Source organism: Sciurus carolinensis, chromosome 17 (assembly GCF_902686445.1).
Source record: "Sciurus carolinensis chromosome 17, mSciCar1.2, whole genome shotgun sequence".
Classification (NCBI taxonomy): Eukaryota; Metazoa; Chordata; class Mammalia; order Rodentia; family Sciuridae; genus Sciurus; species Sciurus carolinensis.
Window position 1 is genome coordinate 36,929,230 of NC_062229.1, and position 18,186 is coordinate 36,947,415.

General features: G+C 40.2%; 1 protein-coding gene across 1 annotated transcript in view; it reads right to left on the bottom strand.

The window, feature by feature from the left end:
* Nucleotides 1-1,087: 1,087 nt before the first annotated feature.
* LOC124968263 (glyceraldehyde-3-phosphate dehydrogenase-like) overlaps nucleotides 1,088-18,186 on the bottom strand; it is a 34,309-nt gene continuing 17,210 nt past the window's right edge. The window contains exon 3 of the mRNA XM_047530540.1: nucleotides 1,088-1,493. Coding sequence (XP_047386496.1) covers nucleotides 1,088-1,493 — 406 coding nt within the window. The remainder of the gene's footprint in view (nucleotides 1,494-18,186) is intronic.

Below are 18,186 nucleotides of genomic sequence, written 5' to 3' on the forward strand. Positions count from 1 at the left end.
TGCTCCCTGCTTCTCGTGTGCAGGGTGACTTTGTGCAAGTTGCTTGAGTCTCCAATACCTTAAGTTTCATGAGGTGCCAAGTGACACTAATAATAACTCTAGCTCATAGGCCTGTTGTAAGGATTCAATGTGCACTAAGTGCTTAGGAATGTCGGGACACTGTGGGTGCTCAAAATTGTTATCACTGTTGCAGCTATTCTTCTGGGGATTACCATTCTCTTTTCTTTGTATCTTTTGACAGTCTGCTGGGATCCCTTTGCTCTGTTTGGGTTTGGTATTAGATTACTTTATTTCTTATTTCTTCTCTCTGTCTAGAATCAAACATTTATTTATTCAAGTTCACAGAAAGTAGGTAGCGTTGTGTACGTGCCTTCAGGAGGCTCCCTTTAAGTATCCACTTTTTGCTTAAGAGGTTCGCTTCCCTCTTGCGTCATCAGCTAAATGCCTGGCCCTAAATCATTCCTAACCCTGAAACAGCTTTTCTTGGGTGGAGCACAGGCTCTTCCCGTCCTTCTGTCCCAACGAAGTCCTCTGTCCTGTTTGTGTTTTCTGGGCTGTGCAGTAGGGAGGAGCTTTTGAACTGTTCCCTGTTTTTTTTTTTTTTTTAGGAAGAATCATTTCCTGATTGGGGTTTGCGCTGAAAATGGAATTTTCCCTTTGTTGGGTGGAAAAACAGTGGGAGCCAGGACTCTGACCACAAACATTAAACACCTCCTCAACTCCACCTCCAAGGCCCACCCGTAATGGTTCAGAAGAACTTCTTGTTTAAGAATTTCATTTTTAATATTGTCTCCCTCATATGCAAGAACATTCTCATAGAGACTTCAATGATTTGGTCTTGACTGAATTCTTTTATCAAGCGATGTCTGGCACATCTTTTTTTGCTGGGTACGGTGAACTTTACTGATGGTATGTGACAATAGGGCTCCCTAAGACCCTCCCTTCTTCAGGGGGCCTGGGGTGGAAGTTGGGGGGAGGGGAGATTCTCAGTGTGTTGAGGGACTCAGTTAGGGGCAGGGATTCCCCAGCAGCTGAGGGCCTCTCTCTTCCTCTGTGTTCTTGCTGGGTCAGACGATCCCAGGGGCTCCTACTCCTTGGAGGACATGTGGAACATAAGGTCCACCATCCTGTTGTCGTAGCCAAAGTCACTGTCATACCAAGAAATGAACTTGACAAAGTGGTCGTTGAGGGAAATGCCCGCCCCAGCATCAAAGGTGGAAGAGTGGGTATCACTGTTGAAGTCGCAGGAGATGACCTCTGTGTGGCCCAGGATGCCCTCGAGGGGGCCCTCTGACGCCTGCTTCACCACCTTCTTGATGTCATCGTATTTGGCAGCTTTCTCCAGTTGACAGGTCAGATCCACAACGGACATGTTGGGCACACGGAAAGCCATGCCGGTGAACTTCCCATTCAGTTCAGGGATGACCTTGCCCGTAGCCTTGGCAACTCCAGTGGATGCAGGGATGATATTCTGGGTAGCCCTCACGGCACATCTTTATGTCACATAAAGAGATTATTATTAAATAGTATTGCTTTCTGTAAGGTATTTAGGTGGACTATATTGCACTGTTTCTAAGGTATGTGTTTTTATTCAAAAGTACCCACAGGGAGCTAGACATAATACCCACAAGAAATAAATGGAGGTGTAGTCCACTTCACACTGGTGACCAGAATACAAGGAAATCCACATGCAAAATTCTGGGCTTAACTGTGCTGCTGAAATCCCTGTGGTATTATTTTCGATTCTCAGAATGATTAACTCATGCTTTACTAAAAGTACTGCTATGGGATTTTTAAAAAACAATCCATTTTATTGAAGTATCATTTATATAGTATTAAATGCACCCATTCAATGTATACAATTCATGAATCTTGACAAATGTTTGCACACCTGTTATCGCCACTACAATCAAGAAAGAATATTTCCATCATCGTGGGGAATTCTTTTTTATTGGTACCAGGGATTGAACTTAGGGGTGCTTAACCACTGAGCCACATCCCCAGACCTTTTTATTTTTTATTTTGAGAAAGGATCTAGCTAAGTTGCTTGGAGTTTCACTAAATTGCTGAGGCTGGCCTTGAACTTGTGATGCTCCTGCCTCAGCCTCCCAGTTGCTGGAATTACAGGCCTGCACCACCACACCTGGTACTGCCAGGGATTCTTAACCCTGACAAAGTCCTCTGGTGATGGAGTAGGAACTGGACTCATTAAAGAGGAGGACCGATGGGACTGATTACATCAACCAGAAGAGGACGGGATAGTAGCTGACCACAAGAGAAGTAAGTGAACCAGGAACTGAAGTTTTCCATGGGATGATCCCAGGCAAAGGATTTTCTTCTCTTTTGCTCTAACTCACATTTAGTATTCTATGTTAAGTGTCACCAAATCTTACAATGGAACAGACTCCAGTTTAGCAGCAGGTGGCAAGAGGAAACAGCATTGGCAGCAGGGATTATAATGGGGACTCAGAGAAGCTGCATTTGCTAAAAGCAGTGACTCTTCACTTAGGTCTGCCGCCCCCCTATGGGTATCTAAAAGCAGGAGAATGCTTGGCATCTCTGCCTTCATCTTCTGCACATTCCTGCTTGACTGTATGTAGGCACGTCTATCATTTGAGTGTTCATCTAGAAGATGGTAATACTAGGATTATTAGCCCTAAGTTTACCTAGCTTATCTAGTTCTCCTTCAAGACCTCAAGACCTGTAAGACTTACAGGGACATTAGACTGCCAGCTTTTGTAGTATCCCGTTTCAGACCCACGGAGTGCAGCCTAGAAACCTTCCTACACCTTCTAGGAACAGTGGGAGGGAGGCACTTCCATGGCAAGACTAGTTCCACAAAGCAGGAGCAGTTGTCTCATGGGAACGGAGTTGCCCCTTTCCAGGATCACAGGTCAGATAGATAAACATCCTGAGCAGAGGTGGAAAATGCCCTTTCAAGGATAAGAACTCCTTTGGGTATAAACTGAGGAGTGGAATAACTGGGTAAAAGGTGGGTGCATTCCAAGTTTTCTGAGGAATCTCCACAGCAATGCAATTTCACCAGCAATGTATGAGTGTGCCTTTTTCCCCACATCATTGCCAACACCTGTTATTGTTTGTGTTCTTGATAACAGACATTCTGATTGGAGTAAGATGAAATCTTAGAGTTGTTTTAATTTGCATTTCTCTAATTATTAGAGATGTTGAACTACACAGTGATGCAGCCACATCAATGTTTATAGCAGCTCCATTCATAATAGCTAGATTGTGGAGCCAACCTAGAGGCCCTTCGACAGAAGAATGGATAAAGAAACTGTGGTAAATATACACAATGGAATATTATTCAGCCATAAAGAAGAATAATATTATGGCATTTGCAGATAAATGGATGGAATTGGAGAATATCATACTAAGTGAAATAAACCAATCCCAAAAACCAAAGGCCGAATGTTTTCCCTGATAAGTGGATGATGATATATAATGGGGGTGGAGGGGTGGGGGTGAGAGAAGAATGGAGGAACTTTAGATTATGTAGAAGAAAATGGGGGGGTATGAAAAATGGTGGAATGAGACAGACATCATTACCCTATATACATGTATGATTACATGAATGGTATGAATCTACACTGTGCACAACCATAGAAACAAAATGATGTACCCCATTTATGAACAATGAATCAAAATGCAGTCTGTAAAAAAAAAAAAAAAAAAAAAAAGGATAAGAACTCCTGAGCTACCTGACAGCACCAGAACTGAGAGAATGATCTAGCTGGCCAGTTTGACCAAGACTGCCTAATTTTGCCAACCTCTGACTCCTGCCCCAATTCTTCCTCAGTTTAAACCAAAATCTCCTGTTAGCACCCGGAAGTCAGAGGAGATCCTGGATCTCCCTTTGCTTTCCCAATATGGGGGTACAGATTAAAGTTCCTGTCCTGTTTTTCACCATTTCCTTTTCTATTTCGTTTTTGGGATGAGTAGTTGGACCTGGTTCGTTGGGATCCCTGGAACCAGGCCTCTGGCCTAGGACTCCCGAAACAAAATTATGGTTCAAGGTAGCAGAGAGGAAGCCTGTGGGGAAAAACACAGCCTCAGCTCTCACTCAGAAGCAGATGATTGCGAGAGACACAACCCTTGAGACAGTTGCCATTTAGTGAGTAAAAGTACAGCAATCCCAGCTAAATTGAATTGCAGATGGACAAGGAGTAATTTTTGGTGTAAGTATATCCCACAAAATATTTGAGACACACTTGTACTAAAAAAATCCGTTGTTAATCTGAAATTCAGATTTTCCTGTGCATCTCATTTTATTCAACAATCCTATCTTACAAGGTAAAAAGGCCAATGATTGTGTTACAGTGTTTATTCTGAGTCAAAATGATCAAAAGTAAAATAAAGAAAGTGAGAGTTCACATCTTTGGGAGGTTTGAATAAAGAGCTATGTGTGTGTGTGTGTACTAAAATGATCAAAGAGGGTCAAAACTGAAAGGCTAATATGTACATTTTTTTTGGGGGGGGGCTACAGCCTGAAGTAAACTTGATATTTTATTTATTTGAATCTTTATTTTCCAGTGAACTGAATATGTTATTGATTTTTGGTTCCAAACTGGCTGAGTGCTTAAAAGTCTTTTGACTAGGTTCTGGTTTCCTCAGAGAGCCCTTTGAATGGGTACCACCTCACCAAGAGCAATTTTATACCTGTTAGCATTTGTTGGTAGAGAATAGGTCACAGGAGACAATTAATTTTCTTCTTCCCTCTTCATGTTATAAACAAAACTCATTTATATGAAAATTTTATGTCTATATTTAAAAAAAACAGTGCTAAAATACTTGGTACAAAAAGGGACTCTCTTTTCCTTCTTTCTTCATTCCTTACCTCTGATCCCTAGAAACCATATTCAACTATTTTAGACATGACTTCTGATGTATATTTTCCCATTTCAAATAATATTCTTTTTTTCTAAATTGTTTTTAAAAAATTGACAACATCACATGTTTTTATCATACACAATATAAAGTAGAATGGTTAAAATCTTGTTCAAATGGCTAAAAATATTTTAATCATTAAATGATTTAGTGGTTAAGTCTAGTTAGTTAACAAATGCATCGCCTTAGATAATTAAATTTTGGGGGTGAGAATACATAACATCCACTCTTTTTATATTTTTCAAAGTATATTGACTATAGTTACCTCTTTTAGTGGTTATAAGTCCGTGTTCCCCCAACCATCCTGGCCTCTGATTGCTTCTATCCTACTATTTTAGTCAGCGTTTTCACTGCTGTGGCTAAAAGATCTGACCAGAACAATTTTAAAGGAAGAAAACTTTATGTGAGGGCTCACAGTTTCAGAGGTTTTAGTCCATAGAAGGCCAGCTCCATTCCTTAGGGCTTGAGGTGAGGCAGAACATCATGGTGGAAGAGTGGGCTTGCATCATCAGGAAGGGGGGGGAGAGAGAGAGAGAGAGGGAGGGAGGCAGGGAGGGAGGGAGAGGGAGAGAGAGAAGAGGGGGGAAGGGGGAGAGGGAGAGAGAGGGAGAGAGAGGGAGAGAGAGAGGGAGGGAGGGAGGGAGGGAGGGGGAGAGAGGGAGGGAGGGAGGGGGAGAGGGAGAGGGAGAGGGAGAGGGGGAGGGGGAGGGGGAGGGGAGGGGGAGGGGGGAGGGGGAGGGGGAGGGGGAGGGGGAGAGAGAGAGATACACTCTCCAGATACAAAATATATACCCTATAGCCACGCCCCCCAATGAACCACTCCCTTTAGCCACACTCCACCTGCCTCCTGTTACCACTCAGTTAATCCCATCAGGGATTAATTCACTGATTAGGTTAAGACTCTCACAACCCAATCATTTCTCCTCTGAACCTTCTTGTATTGTCCACACATGAGCTTCTGGGGGGCACCTCACATTCAAACCATAACACCTACTCTCTCCTTCTATGAGATTTGACTTTTTCAACATCCACATATGAGTATGGAACAAATCATATGCTCATGTTATTACTTAACATTGCTTTTTGATTTCTTGCTATGTTGTGGAGAATTTCACTGTTTATATGCCTCTCTGTAATTCTCTCTACTTTCTCTACTCTCTTCCCAATCTATCAATATTTTGTTTCAATCAACCGTTGCTCTGTTTTTCCAATTTATGAATATCCTGCAGTGCTGAAATAAGTCTATTTTATGATTGTATTTAATGGAGCTTTATGTTTCTTGTACTTAATTGTTGCTTCTGTTTTACTTTTGATTAGGTTTCTTTATCCTTTTTTCTCCAAGTTTTTCTCCGAATGCTCTTATTGATCTGTTAAAGACACCAGTTTTTTTTTTTTTTTTCAAATGATTAAACGTATCACATAATTTTTCTGTTTTAACGCCTTTGCTCCCTTTTCTCTTCCTTCTCCTGTTTGAAATGCTTGCTGGCTAGGCTGCTGTCTTCTATTCACCATCAACTTGTAAATTTCTCTTATTTTTCTTTTCTGTTGCACCTTTCTGGATTTCACTTCTTTCTCATTCTTTTATGGAAGTATATTACTTAGTAGCTTCCTGTACAAAGGGTGCACAGAGGTTTATTTATTTGAACATTTTCATATTTGCAAATGACTTTATTTTCTTCCTGTACTTGATTGATGGTTAGACGTAGTATAGAATTCTAGATTAATGACTCTCAGAAATTTGAAGGCGTTGCTTCAGGCTCTTTTAACAACTAGCCTTGACATTCTTGTTCCCAACATTACTGTCTGACATATTTTCTTTCTCTGAAAGCTTTTAGAGTTTTCATTTATCCTAGATACTCTGATTTTTCAGGATGACATGCCTTTAGTTGAGTCTCTTATTTAGAGAGCTAAACACTTATGTCTTCAGTTATGAGCTCTTTTACCAAGACTGTGATTGTTTTATTTTTTTCTCTGTTCTTTCTTTCTGAGATTCATATTAGTTAGGTATTTGATTGTGCGAACTGATCACCTAATTTTTATTTTCCCTCTCATTTACTGTGTCTTTGAAAAATTGTTCTACTTTTTGGGTAAGTTCTAGTGTATTTTCTGGGTAAGTTCCTCAAATTTGTTATCTTGCCTTTCCAGAAAAAATTTTTGTACATGTGTCAAAAACCTAATTAGGGAAAGAAACAATAAACAAATAGATACAAGTAAATGAATGAATAAATTAATGAATTAACAAGTTAGAAAATATCACCAAGTGATAAACAGTTTTAAGAAACTAATACAGAGTAAAATTGGAGGGAGTTACAAAAACATAAAAATAATTCAGGAATAAGAGCTTTGACTAGATTTCTTTCTTTCTTTCTTTCTTTTTTTTTCCTTTTTCCTTTTTGGTACCAGGGCAATGCCACTGAGTCATATCCCCAGTCCTTTTTTATATTTTATTTAGAGACAGGGTCTTGCTGAGTTGTTTAGAGCCTCTCTAATTTGCTGAGTCTGGCTTTGAACTTGTGGTCCTCCTGCCTCAGTCTCCTGAGCTGCTAGGATTACAGGCATTCACCACTGTGCCTGGCTGACAAGGAGATCTTTTTTGAAATCCATTCTTGTTACAAGAAGTGTGATTAGTGTCACAGAATATAAATTTATATTGTTTGACAGAATATAAATTACATAGTTTGAATATGACCACGTTTGCCAATGTTTACACAATAATCTCTAAATTTCATATGAAAGAGTAGAGCTGACTCTAGAATTGGTGGGGGGAAATCCAAGAGAAAGACAAATAAAATGGTTGCAAATTCACCTGTAAACTTGGTTCCCTCTCTTCTACTGTAAAACTGGATATCCTCCTCCACAAAAATTAAAATAAGTCTTCACCTTGACTCTCAACTTTCATTTATAAACTTCACTGAATAATTAAGAAAAAAATGGGTTGGAGAGATAGCTCAGCTGGTAGAGTGCTACAAGGCCCTGAGTTCGATCCCTAGTACAGCAAATAAAAAAAAAAAAAAAAAAAAGAATTAACATGTGAATGAAAAACATGCATAAACCCAGCTCTCCCTACCACGGAAAAGAAAGGTCAGCTTTTTATTAAATAAGATCCAACTTACTTTTCAAATCTTCTTTTTAAGGTACTTTTTCTTCCATCAAAGTTTTAATGTCAGTAATATTTTCAATTATTGCTGTATATTGTTCTTTGATTTGTACTTTTACAGTAAACAATTTCACAAATGGAATTATCTCTTCTTAGATATTTCATGAAGATACATACTACAGATTTTTCAAACTTCTGTTTTTCATCTCTGCCTCTTTAGATACTGCTTTTCTATATTTTTAGGTGTATTTCATGCCAGAAACTTGCTTTTTTTTTTTTTCCATTCCTAGTTTTTTTTTTTTTTAATTGTAAACAAATGGGATACATGTTGTTTCTCTGTTTGTACATGGCGTAAAGGCATACCATTTGTGTAATCATACATTTACATAGGGTAATGTTGTTTGATTCATTCTGTTATTTTTTCCCTTCCCCCCCACCCCCCCCCCCCCCCCACCCCTCTTAGAAACTTGCTTTTTTAACTGATGATCTTTAGGGTTTGTTTGTTTGTTTTTGGTACTGGGGATTGAACCCAGGCATGCTCTACCACTGAGCTACATTCCCAACCCTTTTTATTTTTCATTTGGAGCCAAGGTCCTTGCTAGGTTGCCCAGGCTTGTCCTGAATTTGCCATCCTTCTGCCTCAGCCTCCCCAGTAGCTAGGATTATAGGCGTGCACCACTGCATCTGGTTTAGGTTTTCATTTTTGAAAAAGCAGAGTAGAATCTCTGTGTGTGTGTGTGTGTGTGTGTGTGTGTGTGTGTGTGTGAGTGTGAGGTGTGAGAAGCTTGTCCACTGGTGGGCTTCATATGTGGATAGTAAGGGGGTAAGCCATGGGGACAGGTTTCTTGGGTGGAGCACATATCTCTAAAGAGCTTACATTTGTACTTGTCAGTTTTTCCAGAGAAGAATCCAGCCTCTCTGCTGGTATGTGGTGAAGGGGCAGAATTCAGCTAGCTACTGTCATTCTGGGGCAGATGGAGGAAGGCGGGTCTAGTCCCTACAGTTCAGTAGGTGAATTTTCACTTATTTGCTGTGTTTCCAATCCTACTTCTAACTCTAACTCTTTGCTATCTCCTCTTTGGCCCTGTCCTTTTGGATTAACACATTTATTTTTCATCCCTTTCCTGGAATTTCAGTGAGGTTTGGCAAGGAGAGGGAGAAAACCATAGAGCATAATCCATCTTTATCTAGGAGTCTAAGCCAACTACGTTTCACAGTCTTTATCAATCAAGTCCCCTTAATTTCCATCTAAATAGACTGTGATGACTTTAAGGGGTAGAAGGTATTACTTTCCTGTCCAACAGGATCCTGAGCTGAGTGGTGTCTTGCTGTGTGTGGGACCTTGGGCTTGTTTTGAGTTTGTTTTCTCATTCCCTGCTTTAGGTCAGCCCTCGCTTGAGGTGGGTCCATTCAATGGATGGAAGGAAATGGGCCAACCTGGAAACAGCTCAGAACAGTAGGTGCCGCACATGGTCTTGATCAAAGACGCAGACACGATTAAATGTTCAAAGTCCGTTGAGTGCTAAACAGAGATTCTTTGACATTGGTTCTTTTAATCAAGATTAAAAAAGAATTCTGCCGAAGGGAATATGCACCTGAGTTATTAGGAAGTGGGAGGGCATTTGAAGTACTGTAACTCTGAAGGCAGTGAAATAGATCCAGGAATCCATGAAGCAGCCTCAAGTCTATTATCCCACAATAGACTCAACGATGAAGAACTTGATTGAAGTTTTTTTTGACATTTGTGATTGCTAAATCTATTTGTGACAGCTAATGACATTACAGGGTTATTATTAAGAACATTCCTAGTCCTCCCTTAAGAGTGAATCTTGAGGATGCCTTGAGGTGTAATTAGGTGGGAATGCAGTTTTGTTTCTCTTTGAAGGTTTCAAGGACCATCCTCTAGCTTGCCAACTGATCTTATAATAAAGCTCTTGTACTCGTGTAGATCACCAGAGTTTTTATGACCTCATATAATTATGAGAAAACAAAAAAAGGGAAAACATTAGATTGGCACAGTAATTTTGGAATGCTTGGTTAAGTGTAAAAAACATTTATTGAATGTCTAATGTATGACAGGCATTGTGTTAGGGATTTTAAATGTATTATGAGATTATATACATTTTATAGATGAGAAAACTGAGGCTACCTGGAGACTACATGGTAGAATTCTAGTTGGAAACTAGATAATTTGGTTAGGATGTGTAGTGGGTGAAATCAATGGTCTGCCAGGGTCTCTGGAATCTGATTTTGCTCTGTGTGTGTGTGTATGTGTGTGTGTGTGTGTACGCGTGCGTGCGTGTACAACTGTGTACATTCATGCACTTTAGTGTGTTTTTGCTTACAGTGCTTATCATCTGCAGCTCTTTCTTGGAGGACTGCATCTGGGATTCTGATACTTACTTGTCCTGGGATGGCCTTTCATTAATGACTGTCAGAGTGACATCAGGGAAGCTAACTTCCTCGCCTCACCTTAGCACTGCTTGGAGGTTAAATTAAACAATCTCCCTTCAGAGTTCCCTCTAGGGAACTGTAGCTCCTGTCTGTGGGACTCTGTCTGACCTTACTCCCTTCCTTCATCTCTCTACTTTCTATATTTTATTTCGCCGCCCTCACTTACTGGCTTCTTCTGGCTGCACTTCCTTCATAAATCAGTTGCTCATGAACTGTTATTTTGGGGTCTGCTTCTAGGAAACTTGTCATAGGACAGAACAAGGTTTTCAACATATCCAGGAGTGAGACCCCCTCTCACCTAGCTGCTACACAGTGAAGCTGGGATAGAATAGACAAAGGGAAGACAGACCAGCTCAGCGCCCTACTCTGACTCTCACTTGTGACAACCACACGTTCAAACAGCCAAGAAGGGGGGAAATGTATTATTGAAGACCTTGAAAAATGGGCTGTGCCTGGTACTTTTCAATCAATGATTTATCCAACCATTTATTTACCCTCGTCCTTAAGTGATGCTGCACATCACTCCAGCTTCCTCATTCTCCTCATTCTCCTCCTCACGTACCTCACTTCTCCAGGTACGTGACCTTCTCTTAGTTCTTTAAAGACTCCAAACTCATTAGTACCCCAGGGTCTTTGTCCTTTTCTCCTGACTGAGGTCTTAGTTCAAGTGACACTCCCTTAGAAAAGCTTCCCTAACCACCCTATCTAAAGCAGCGCCCAACTCTCACGTCATTGAAAATCCATCTCATTTTGTTTTATTTTCTTTCTGGCATTTATTGTTACATGAAATTACCTCGGTTTTTTTTTTTTTTTATTATTGTATACAAATGGGATACATGTTGTTTCTCTATTTGTACATAGAGTCAAGGCATACCATTTGTGTAATCATACGTTTACATAGGGCAATGATGTTTGATTCATTATTTTTTTCCCTTCCCCCCCACCTCTCCCACCCCTCTTTTCCCTCTATACAGTCCTTCTTTCCTTCATTCTTACCACCCTCCTTATCCCTAACCCTAAACCTAACCCTAAGCCTAATGCTAACCCCTCCCACCCCCCATTTTATGTCCTCATCCGCTTATCAGTGAGATCATTCATCCTTTAGTTTTTTTTTTTAAATTACATTTAGATTTTTATTTTTAATTTAATTTAATTTTTTTTTATTTATTTTTTTTATTTTTTTACGTTTACATAGGGTAATGATGTTTATTTTATTTTTCCCCTCCCCCCCACCCCTCCCACCCCTCCCACCCCTCTTTTCCCTCTACACAGTCCTTCTTTCCTTCATTCTTACCGCTCTCCTTAGCCTAACTCTAAACCTAACCCTAAACCTAATGCTAGCCCGTCCCACCCCCCATTATATGTCCTCATCCGCTTATCAGCGAGATCATTCGTCCTTTAGTTTTTTGAGATTGGCTTATCTCACTTAGCATGATATTCTCCAATTTCGACCATTTGCCTACAAATGCCATAATTTTATCATTCTTCATTGCGGAGTAATATTCCATTGTATAAATATGCCACAGTTTCTTTATCCATTCATCAACTGAAGGGCATCTAGGTTGGTTCCACAATCTGGCTATGGTGAATTGAGCAGCAATGAACATTGATGTGGCTGTATCTCTGTAGTATGCTGATTTTAAGTCCTTTGGGTATAGGCCAAGGAGTGGGATAGCTGGGTCAAATGGTGGGTCCATTCCAAGTTTTCTAAGGAATCTCCACACTGCTTTCCAGAGTGGCTGCACTAATTTGCAGCCCCACCAGCAATGTATGAGTGTTCCTTTTTCACCACATCCTCACCAACACCTATTGTTGCTTGTGTTCTTGATAATCGCCATTCTAATTGGGGTGAGATGAAATCTTAGGGTAGTTTTGATTTGCATTTCCCTTATTACTAGGGATGTTGAACATTTTTTCATATATCTGTTGATTGCTTGTACATCTTCCTCTGTGAAGTGTCTATTCATTTCCTTAGCTCATTTGTTGATTGGATTATTTGTATTCTTTGTGTAGAGTTTTTTGAGTTCTTTATAGATTCTGGAAATTAGCGCTCTATCTGAAGTATGGTTGGCAAAGATATTCTCCCACTCTGTAGGCTCTCTCTTCACATTACTGATAGTTTCCTTTGCTGAGAGAAAGCTTTTTAATTTGAATCTATCCCAGTTGTTGATTCTTGCTTTTATTTCTTGTGCTATGGGAGTCCTGTTAAGGAAGTCTGATCCTAAGCCAACAAGTTGAAGATTTGGACCTACTTTTTGTTCTATAAGATGCAGGGTCTCTGGTCTGATTCCAAGGTCCTTGATCCATTTTGAGTTGAGTTTTGTGTAGGGTGAGAGATAGGGGTTTAATTTCATTCTATTGCATATGGTTTTCCAGTTTTCCCAGCACCATTTGTTGAAGAGGCTATCTTTTCTCCATTGCATATTTTTGGAACCTTTGTCTAGTATGAGAAAATTGTATTTATTTGGTCGTTTGTTTGTTTATTTACTTGCTTCTTATCTCTTTGTCATTTCCATGTTACTTTCATGAGATCAGAGACTGAGTTCACTCCTGTGTCCTCAGTACCTTGTTCAATGTCTGCCCAAATGGTGCTCAAAAAATATGTATGTTATGGTGAGTCTGCATGGATCCTTTTCCTTCTGTGCTCTCTACTCTCTCCTCTCCATTATGATGTTTGTTGAGAATATTGGGTTAATAGAGATGGAAACAGAAGTCTCTATCTGAGGCACATAAAAGAATGACAAGTGCCAGGATACAGACAACCTAGGTGGCCATCTGGCATGTTAACCATGGCTGATTTGTTCAGGGAAAGTCTGTGTTGCCCCTTCTGAGCTTTGGTTCCAAAATTTCTAACTTGAAACTGTTCTGCTGGCCTGGGAACTACTTGTTCCTCTCCCTTCCCTCAAGTATTTTTATTCACTGCATTGCTCATAAAATAAAATCTAAACTCCCATTCCCACATCCTCACTCTGCCCCTGCCCCTCTCCCAAGAGGGTGTTTGATAACACCTTTTTTTTTTTTTTTTCTTTGTGGTGCTGGGAATTGAACTCAGGGCTTTAGTGCTGGTGAGGCAAGCACTCTACCAACTGAGCTATATTCCCAGCCCACATTTTCATGTTTTTAAGTACCCTAGATACATTGGGTTGTGACAAGCCTCTGCTTGGACACTTGAACTGCCTAAGATGGACCAACGGCTGACTGGTTCTTGTTCATAGTTTGTACTTTTCAAGAGAAGTGACAGCACTCTGCATCAGGGGCGCTTGGTCACATAACTCTGTGTGGAAGGAGAAGTCTTTGCTGCTCCACTCTTGCTCCATTAGCGGATTTTAAAATGAGAAACAGCAAACTTATATAACAACTCTGGGCTGAACCCACATGAAAGACTTTGTGTGCATGCATCTGGCATTTTGTAAATTTCTTTCTTTGTGTTTCTTGGTGTCATTGTTTTGCTGTGTTTATATCACAGGGTCCTTTCCTCTGGAGACTTTGGGGAGGACTAACACGAGGGCTGGCTAGTTATGGGTTGAATCAGGCATGGAACACTTCAGAGAAGGGGTCGAATTACAAGACATGGCCCACAAATAGAGAGGAAGGAAAGAGGAAGTAGAGTAATAAACACAGGTAATACAAATCAAGAAGTCACGCCAACCGCGTGACCACAGGGAACAGAGCTTGCTGATGGGCAGATACTGAAACATAACAGGAAAGGAAGGAGAACACTACTGACCCAGCTCAAGATAAGAAAAACAGTCAAGAAGGGGGGAAATGTATTATTGAAGACCTTGAAAAATGGGCCGTGCCTGGTACTTTTCAATCAATGATTTATCCAACCAGGCACTCATTCATCTATTAGGAATTTATCGAGCACCTACCTTGTTTCGTTGGGTCCAACGACCCTTGCTAGTGTGTCGAGCCTTTTGTATCGAGTTCATTTGCTTCTCCAAAGGCATGCCATTGGACCATGTGTGCTTATAGAGTTTCTCTATGAGTCTTCTTCGTCACCTAACTTCCTTTTGGTGGTTTTCTCTCTCCCATGAGGGAGTCGAAGTGGAAGTGGTAGTGAGAACAGAGAGGATATGGAGTTGGTGGCTACAGTGTGATTGAGGTATGGACAGACAGGACATTGACAGGATGGTGGGAGAAGGGGAAGTGTCTCTGCTCACTAATTCTGGCAAGAATGTAAGTGAGACTCTGACCAGGAAGGTTTACATTCTGTGGTCCTGTCAGCTTCTCCGTGTATGACTGGCAGCATATTCTTTCTGATTGGCAGGGTTGGCCAAAGTCAAGGTTGTTTTCAGTCTGATGCTTCTTACTTGTTATTTTCTCCTGTTCTCCCTCTCCCAGATATACAATAAAATCAATGGCCTGGCCTCTTGTGATTGAGAGGCCATATGGTAAATTTTGGTCAAGGAGCTTTAATTGCAGGTGTGACACCTTCCAGAGTATTCCTCTCCCTCTGCCATTGGCAACTGGTAACAGTGGAATTGATACTTGCTCTGTCAGCCTGGATGGTAGGGTGAGGCAATCTGGGGAGTATTGCCTGTGTCTGCTCTGCGATATGCAGGGATGTGAGTAAATAGCTTTGCTGTAACTGGCTACTAAGATTTTTGGGATTGTTTGTTACTACGTTTATCTAACCCATGCATTCTTAACAGGGGTGACAGCACTTTCAAGGGTACAAAAACTTGCTTTGGGGATAGGAGAAAAAATATAATATATACGTACGGTACATCAGCAAATATTCAAATTTCATGAGGAAAGGGGAGGAAATGGGGAGATGATGGTCACAGTGTTCAAATTTATACTTAGATAAGCAAAATAAGTTCTGGAAATCTACTTATAGCATAGATTTTATAGTTAATAATACTGTATATTTGGAAATATGAGATAACATTTTAAATGTCCTTATCACAAAAAGTGATATTTGAGGTGAAAAATATGTTAACTAGATTGATTTAATTATTCCACAATATATACATATATCAGAATGATACCTTGTACTGCATTCATATATACAATATTTATCTGTCAAAAATAAGCACATTAAAAATTTCATGGAATTGGATTAAGAAAAATGTCTAAAAATGACTCCTTAGAAAGGTGATAATGAAAAATAGGTGAGAAACACTTATATAATTTACCCTGAATGGTGTAAATGATACCATTATACATTAGAAGTACATGCTTTTTTTTTTTTTTAATATGTCTCTTTCTTTACCCTTTCTCTCCTTCACCATCACTTCTATGATGTTTTCAACTACCCACAGCCAAGATGTCTGAAACGTTTTTGGACAAGTCTATTCTTAAATTTTCTGTTCCTTTGTCCCCATGCGTACTTTATAATATTCCAGGCATGGTTTTTGATTTTTGGCTTCAAAAAAAATATGTTCAATTTGCCCAGGGCATTCATGGTTCCTTGAGTCCTCTCAAATGTAAGGATTCTTAAGGATTTTTAAAGATGCTTTGTGGAGAATGAGAAGGGTCAAGCTGTCTGTGGGGAATTTCTAGAAGTTTGTCCTGCCTTGAGGAATAGCAGAGAAGAGGCACTTTATCTTTTGGTTAAGACATTGAGAATGTTTGTGCTGACAGTGTAAAGTAAAGCAGAAATAGCTTTTCTGTCATCAAGGCCTGACCAAAAGAATAATTTTGAGTGGGGGAAAGAAACACTGAATACTAGCTCTATAAGTTGAGAGAGGAGGCGGGTGACCAAGGGGCACCCATGGACAAACTATCTCCACAGCCCTGCCCCACTGCCCCATGGAGAAAATGATCTCCTAAGGTGTTGCAGGGTAATGCAATTCATCCCAATAAAATTGGTTCCCTACAACATGAAACTATTAAGCTACCCAATGAGAAGTGAGACCCTACCTCAGAGGTAGTGTTCTGGGAACCAGTCAGTGCTCTGATGGGTGGAAGGGCTGGTGGGGGCCCTTCAAGAGGCCAAAAAGCCCAGCAAGGGTATGGAACCATGACAGTACCCTTCTGCCTAGTTGTCTGATGCTTTGAGACTTGAGTTGACCCCTGTGCATGTAGATTGTTTAGCAAAGCTTTATTACATGAATTGCACGCGTGAGGGACTACCTGGCACCCAGCATAGTGATTCCCAGGGGAGAACCTATACTTTGAAGATGTCCTGCCTGGAAAGCAAGGGTGGGACAATAGTTGGGGGAATGGGCAGCCTGTGCCTTTTCTTTTTCCCCCTCTTTATCCAATGCTCCTGGTAAATATGCATCTTTTTCTTGTTGAAAGTGTAATTTGAGCAGTGCCTATGGGAAGGGACTTCTTCAACTAAATTTGGAGGCCTTCTGAAGCAGTTCCTCTATTCAACCTCCTGTAATAATACAAATCCTTCTTACTCAAGTTATGGTCTGTGGATCAGCAGGGGCTTTACCTGAGAGCTAATCAGAAATACAGAATCTCAGATATGGTCCCCAAACCTCCTGAACCTGAGTCTGCATCTTATCAATCTCCTTAGGTGACTCCTATAGAGGCCCCGCTATGACTGATTATAAAGACAATGTATTACTTCCTACAAGTAATAACCTTTGAAGAGAAAGGAAAGACTATGTAAACAAGTAATTGCTCAGATCTATGAGCCAGAAAAGGAGAGTATTGGAAAGTGTACAGGGATGCCCCAGAGATCCCTTCCTCCTCCAATCTTGAACCAGTCATCAGCATCCCTTCCTCTGAGGGATGTCTGCATGGGACTTGCTGTTCCTAATGCTGACTGCGTCAGAGGGAGAGCCAGTCCATATCTTTATGAAGAGAAATAAACATGGAAAGGGGAAGGTTTACCCATGGCTGGATTTTAAATCCACTGCTGCAGAATTATGTTTTTAAAAAGGTTAAAAGTGAACCTAATGTTCAGAATCCTTCTTAAGGAGAATTAAAGACTCTTTGATATAAATATATTTTATTTAGAACACATTTTATGATCAAACTTTTTTTTCTTTTTGTTCTTTTTAGTTATACATGACAGTAGAGTATAATTTGACCTATTTATACAAAAGTGGAGTATATCTTAGTCTAATTAGGATCCCAGTCTTGTGGTTGTACATGATGTAGAGATTCCCTGGGGCGTATTCATATATGAACACAGGAAAGTTATGTCAGAATCATTCCACTGTCTTTCCTACTCCCATTCCCTCTCCCTTCCCTTCATTCCCCTTTGTCTAATCCAATGAACTTCTATTCTTTTCCTCTCCTGCTTGTTGTGTGTTAGCATCACAAATTGAAGAGAACATTTGACCTTTAGCTATTGGGTTTGACTTATTTCTCTTAGCCTGATAGCCTCCAGATCCATTCGTTTACTGGCAAATGTCATAAAGTCATTTCTTTTTATGACTGAATAATATTCCATTGTGTATATACACCACAGTTTCTTTATCCATTCATCTGTTGAAGGGTATCTAGGTTACTTTCATAGCTTAGTTATTGTGAATTGAGCTGCTATAAACATTGATGTGGTTGCATCACTGTAATATGCTGATTTTAAGGTCCTTAAGGTATATACCAAAAAGTGGAATAACTAGGTCAAATGGTGGTTTCCGTTCCAAGTTTTCTAAGGAATCTCCATAATGCTTTCCAGAGTGGTTGCACTGATTTGCAGTCCCACAAGCATGTATGCGTGTGCTTTTTTCTCCACATCCTTACCAACATTTATTCTTATTTGTATTCTTGATAACTGCCATTCTGACTGGAGTGAAATGAAATCGCAGTGTAGTTTTAGT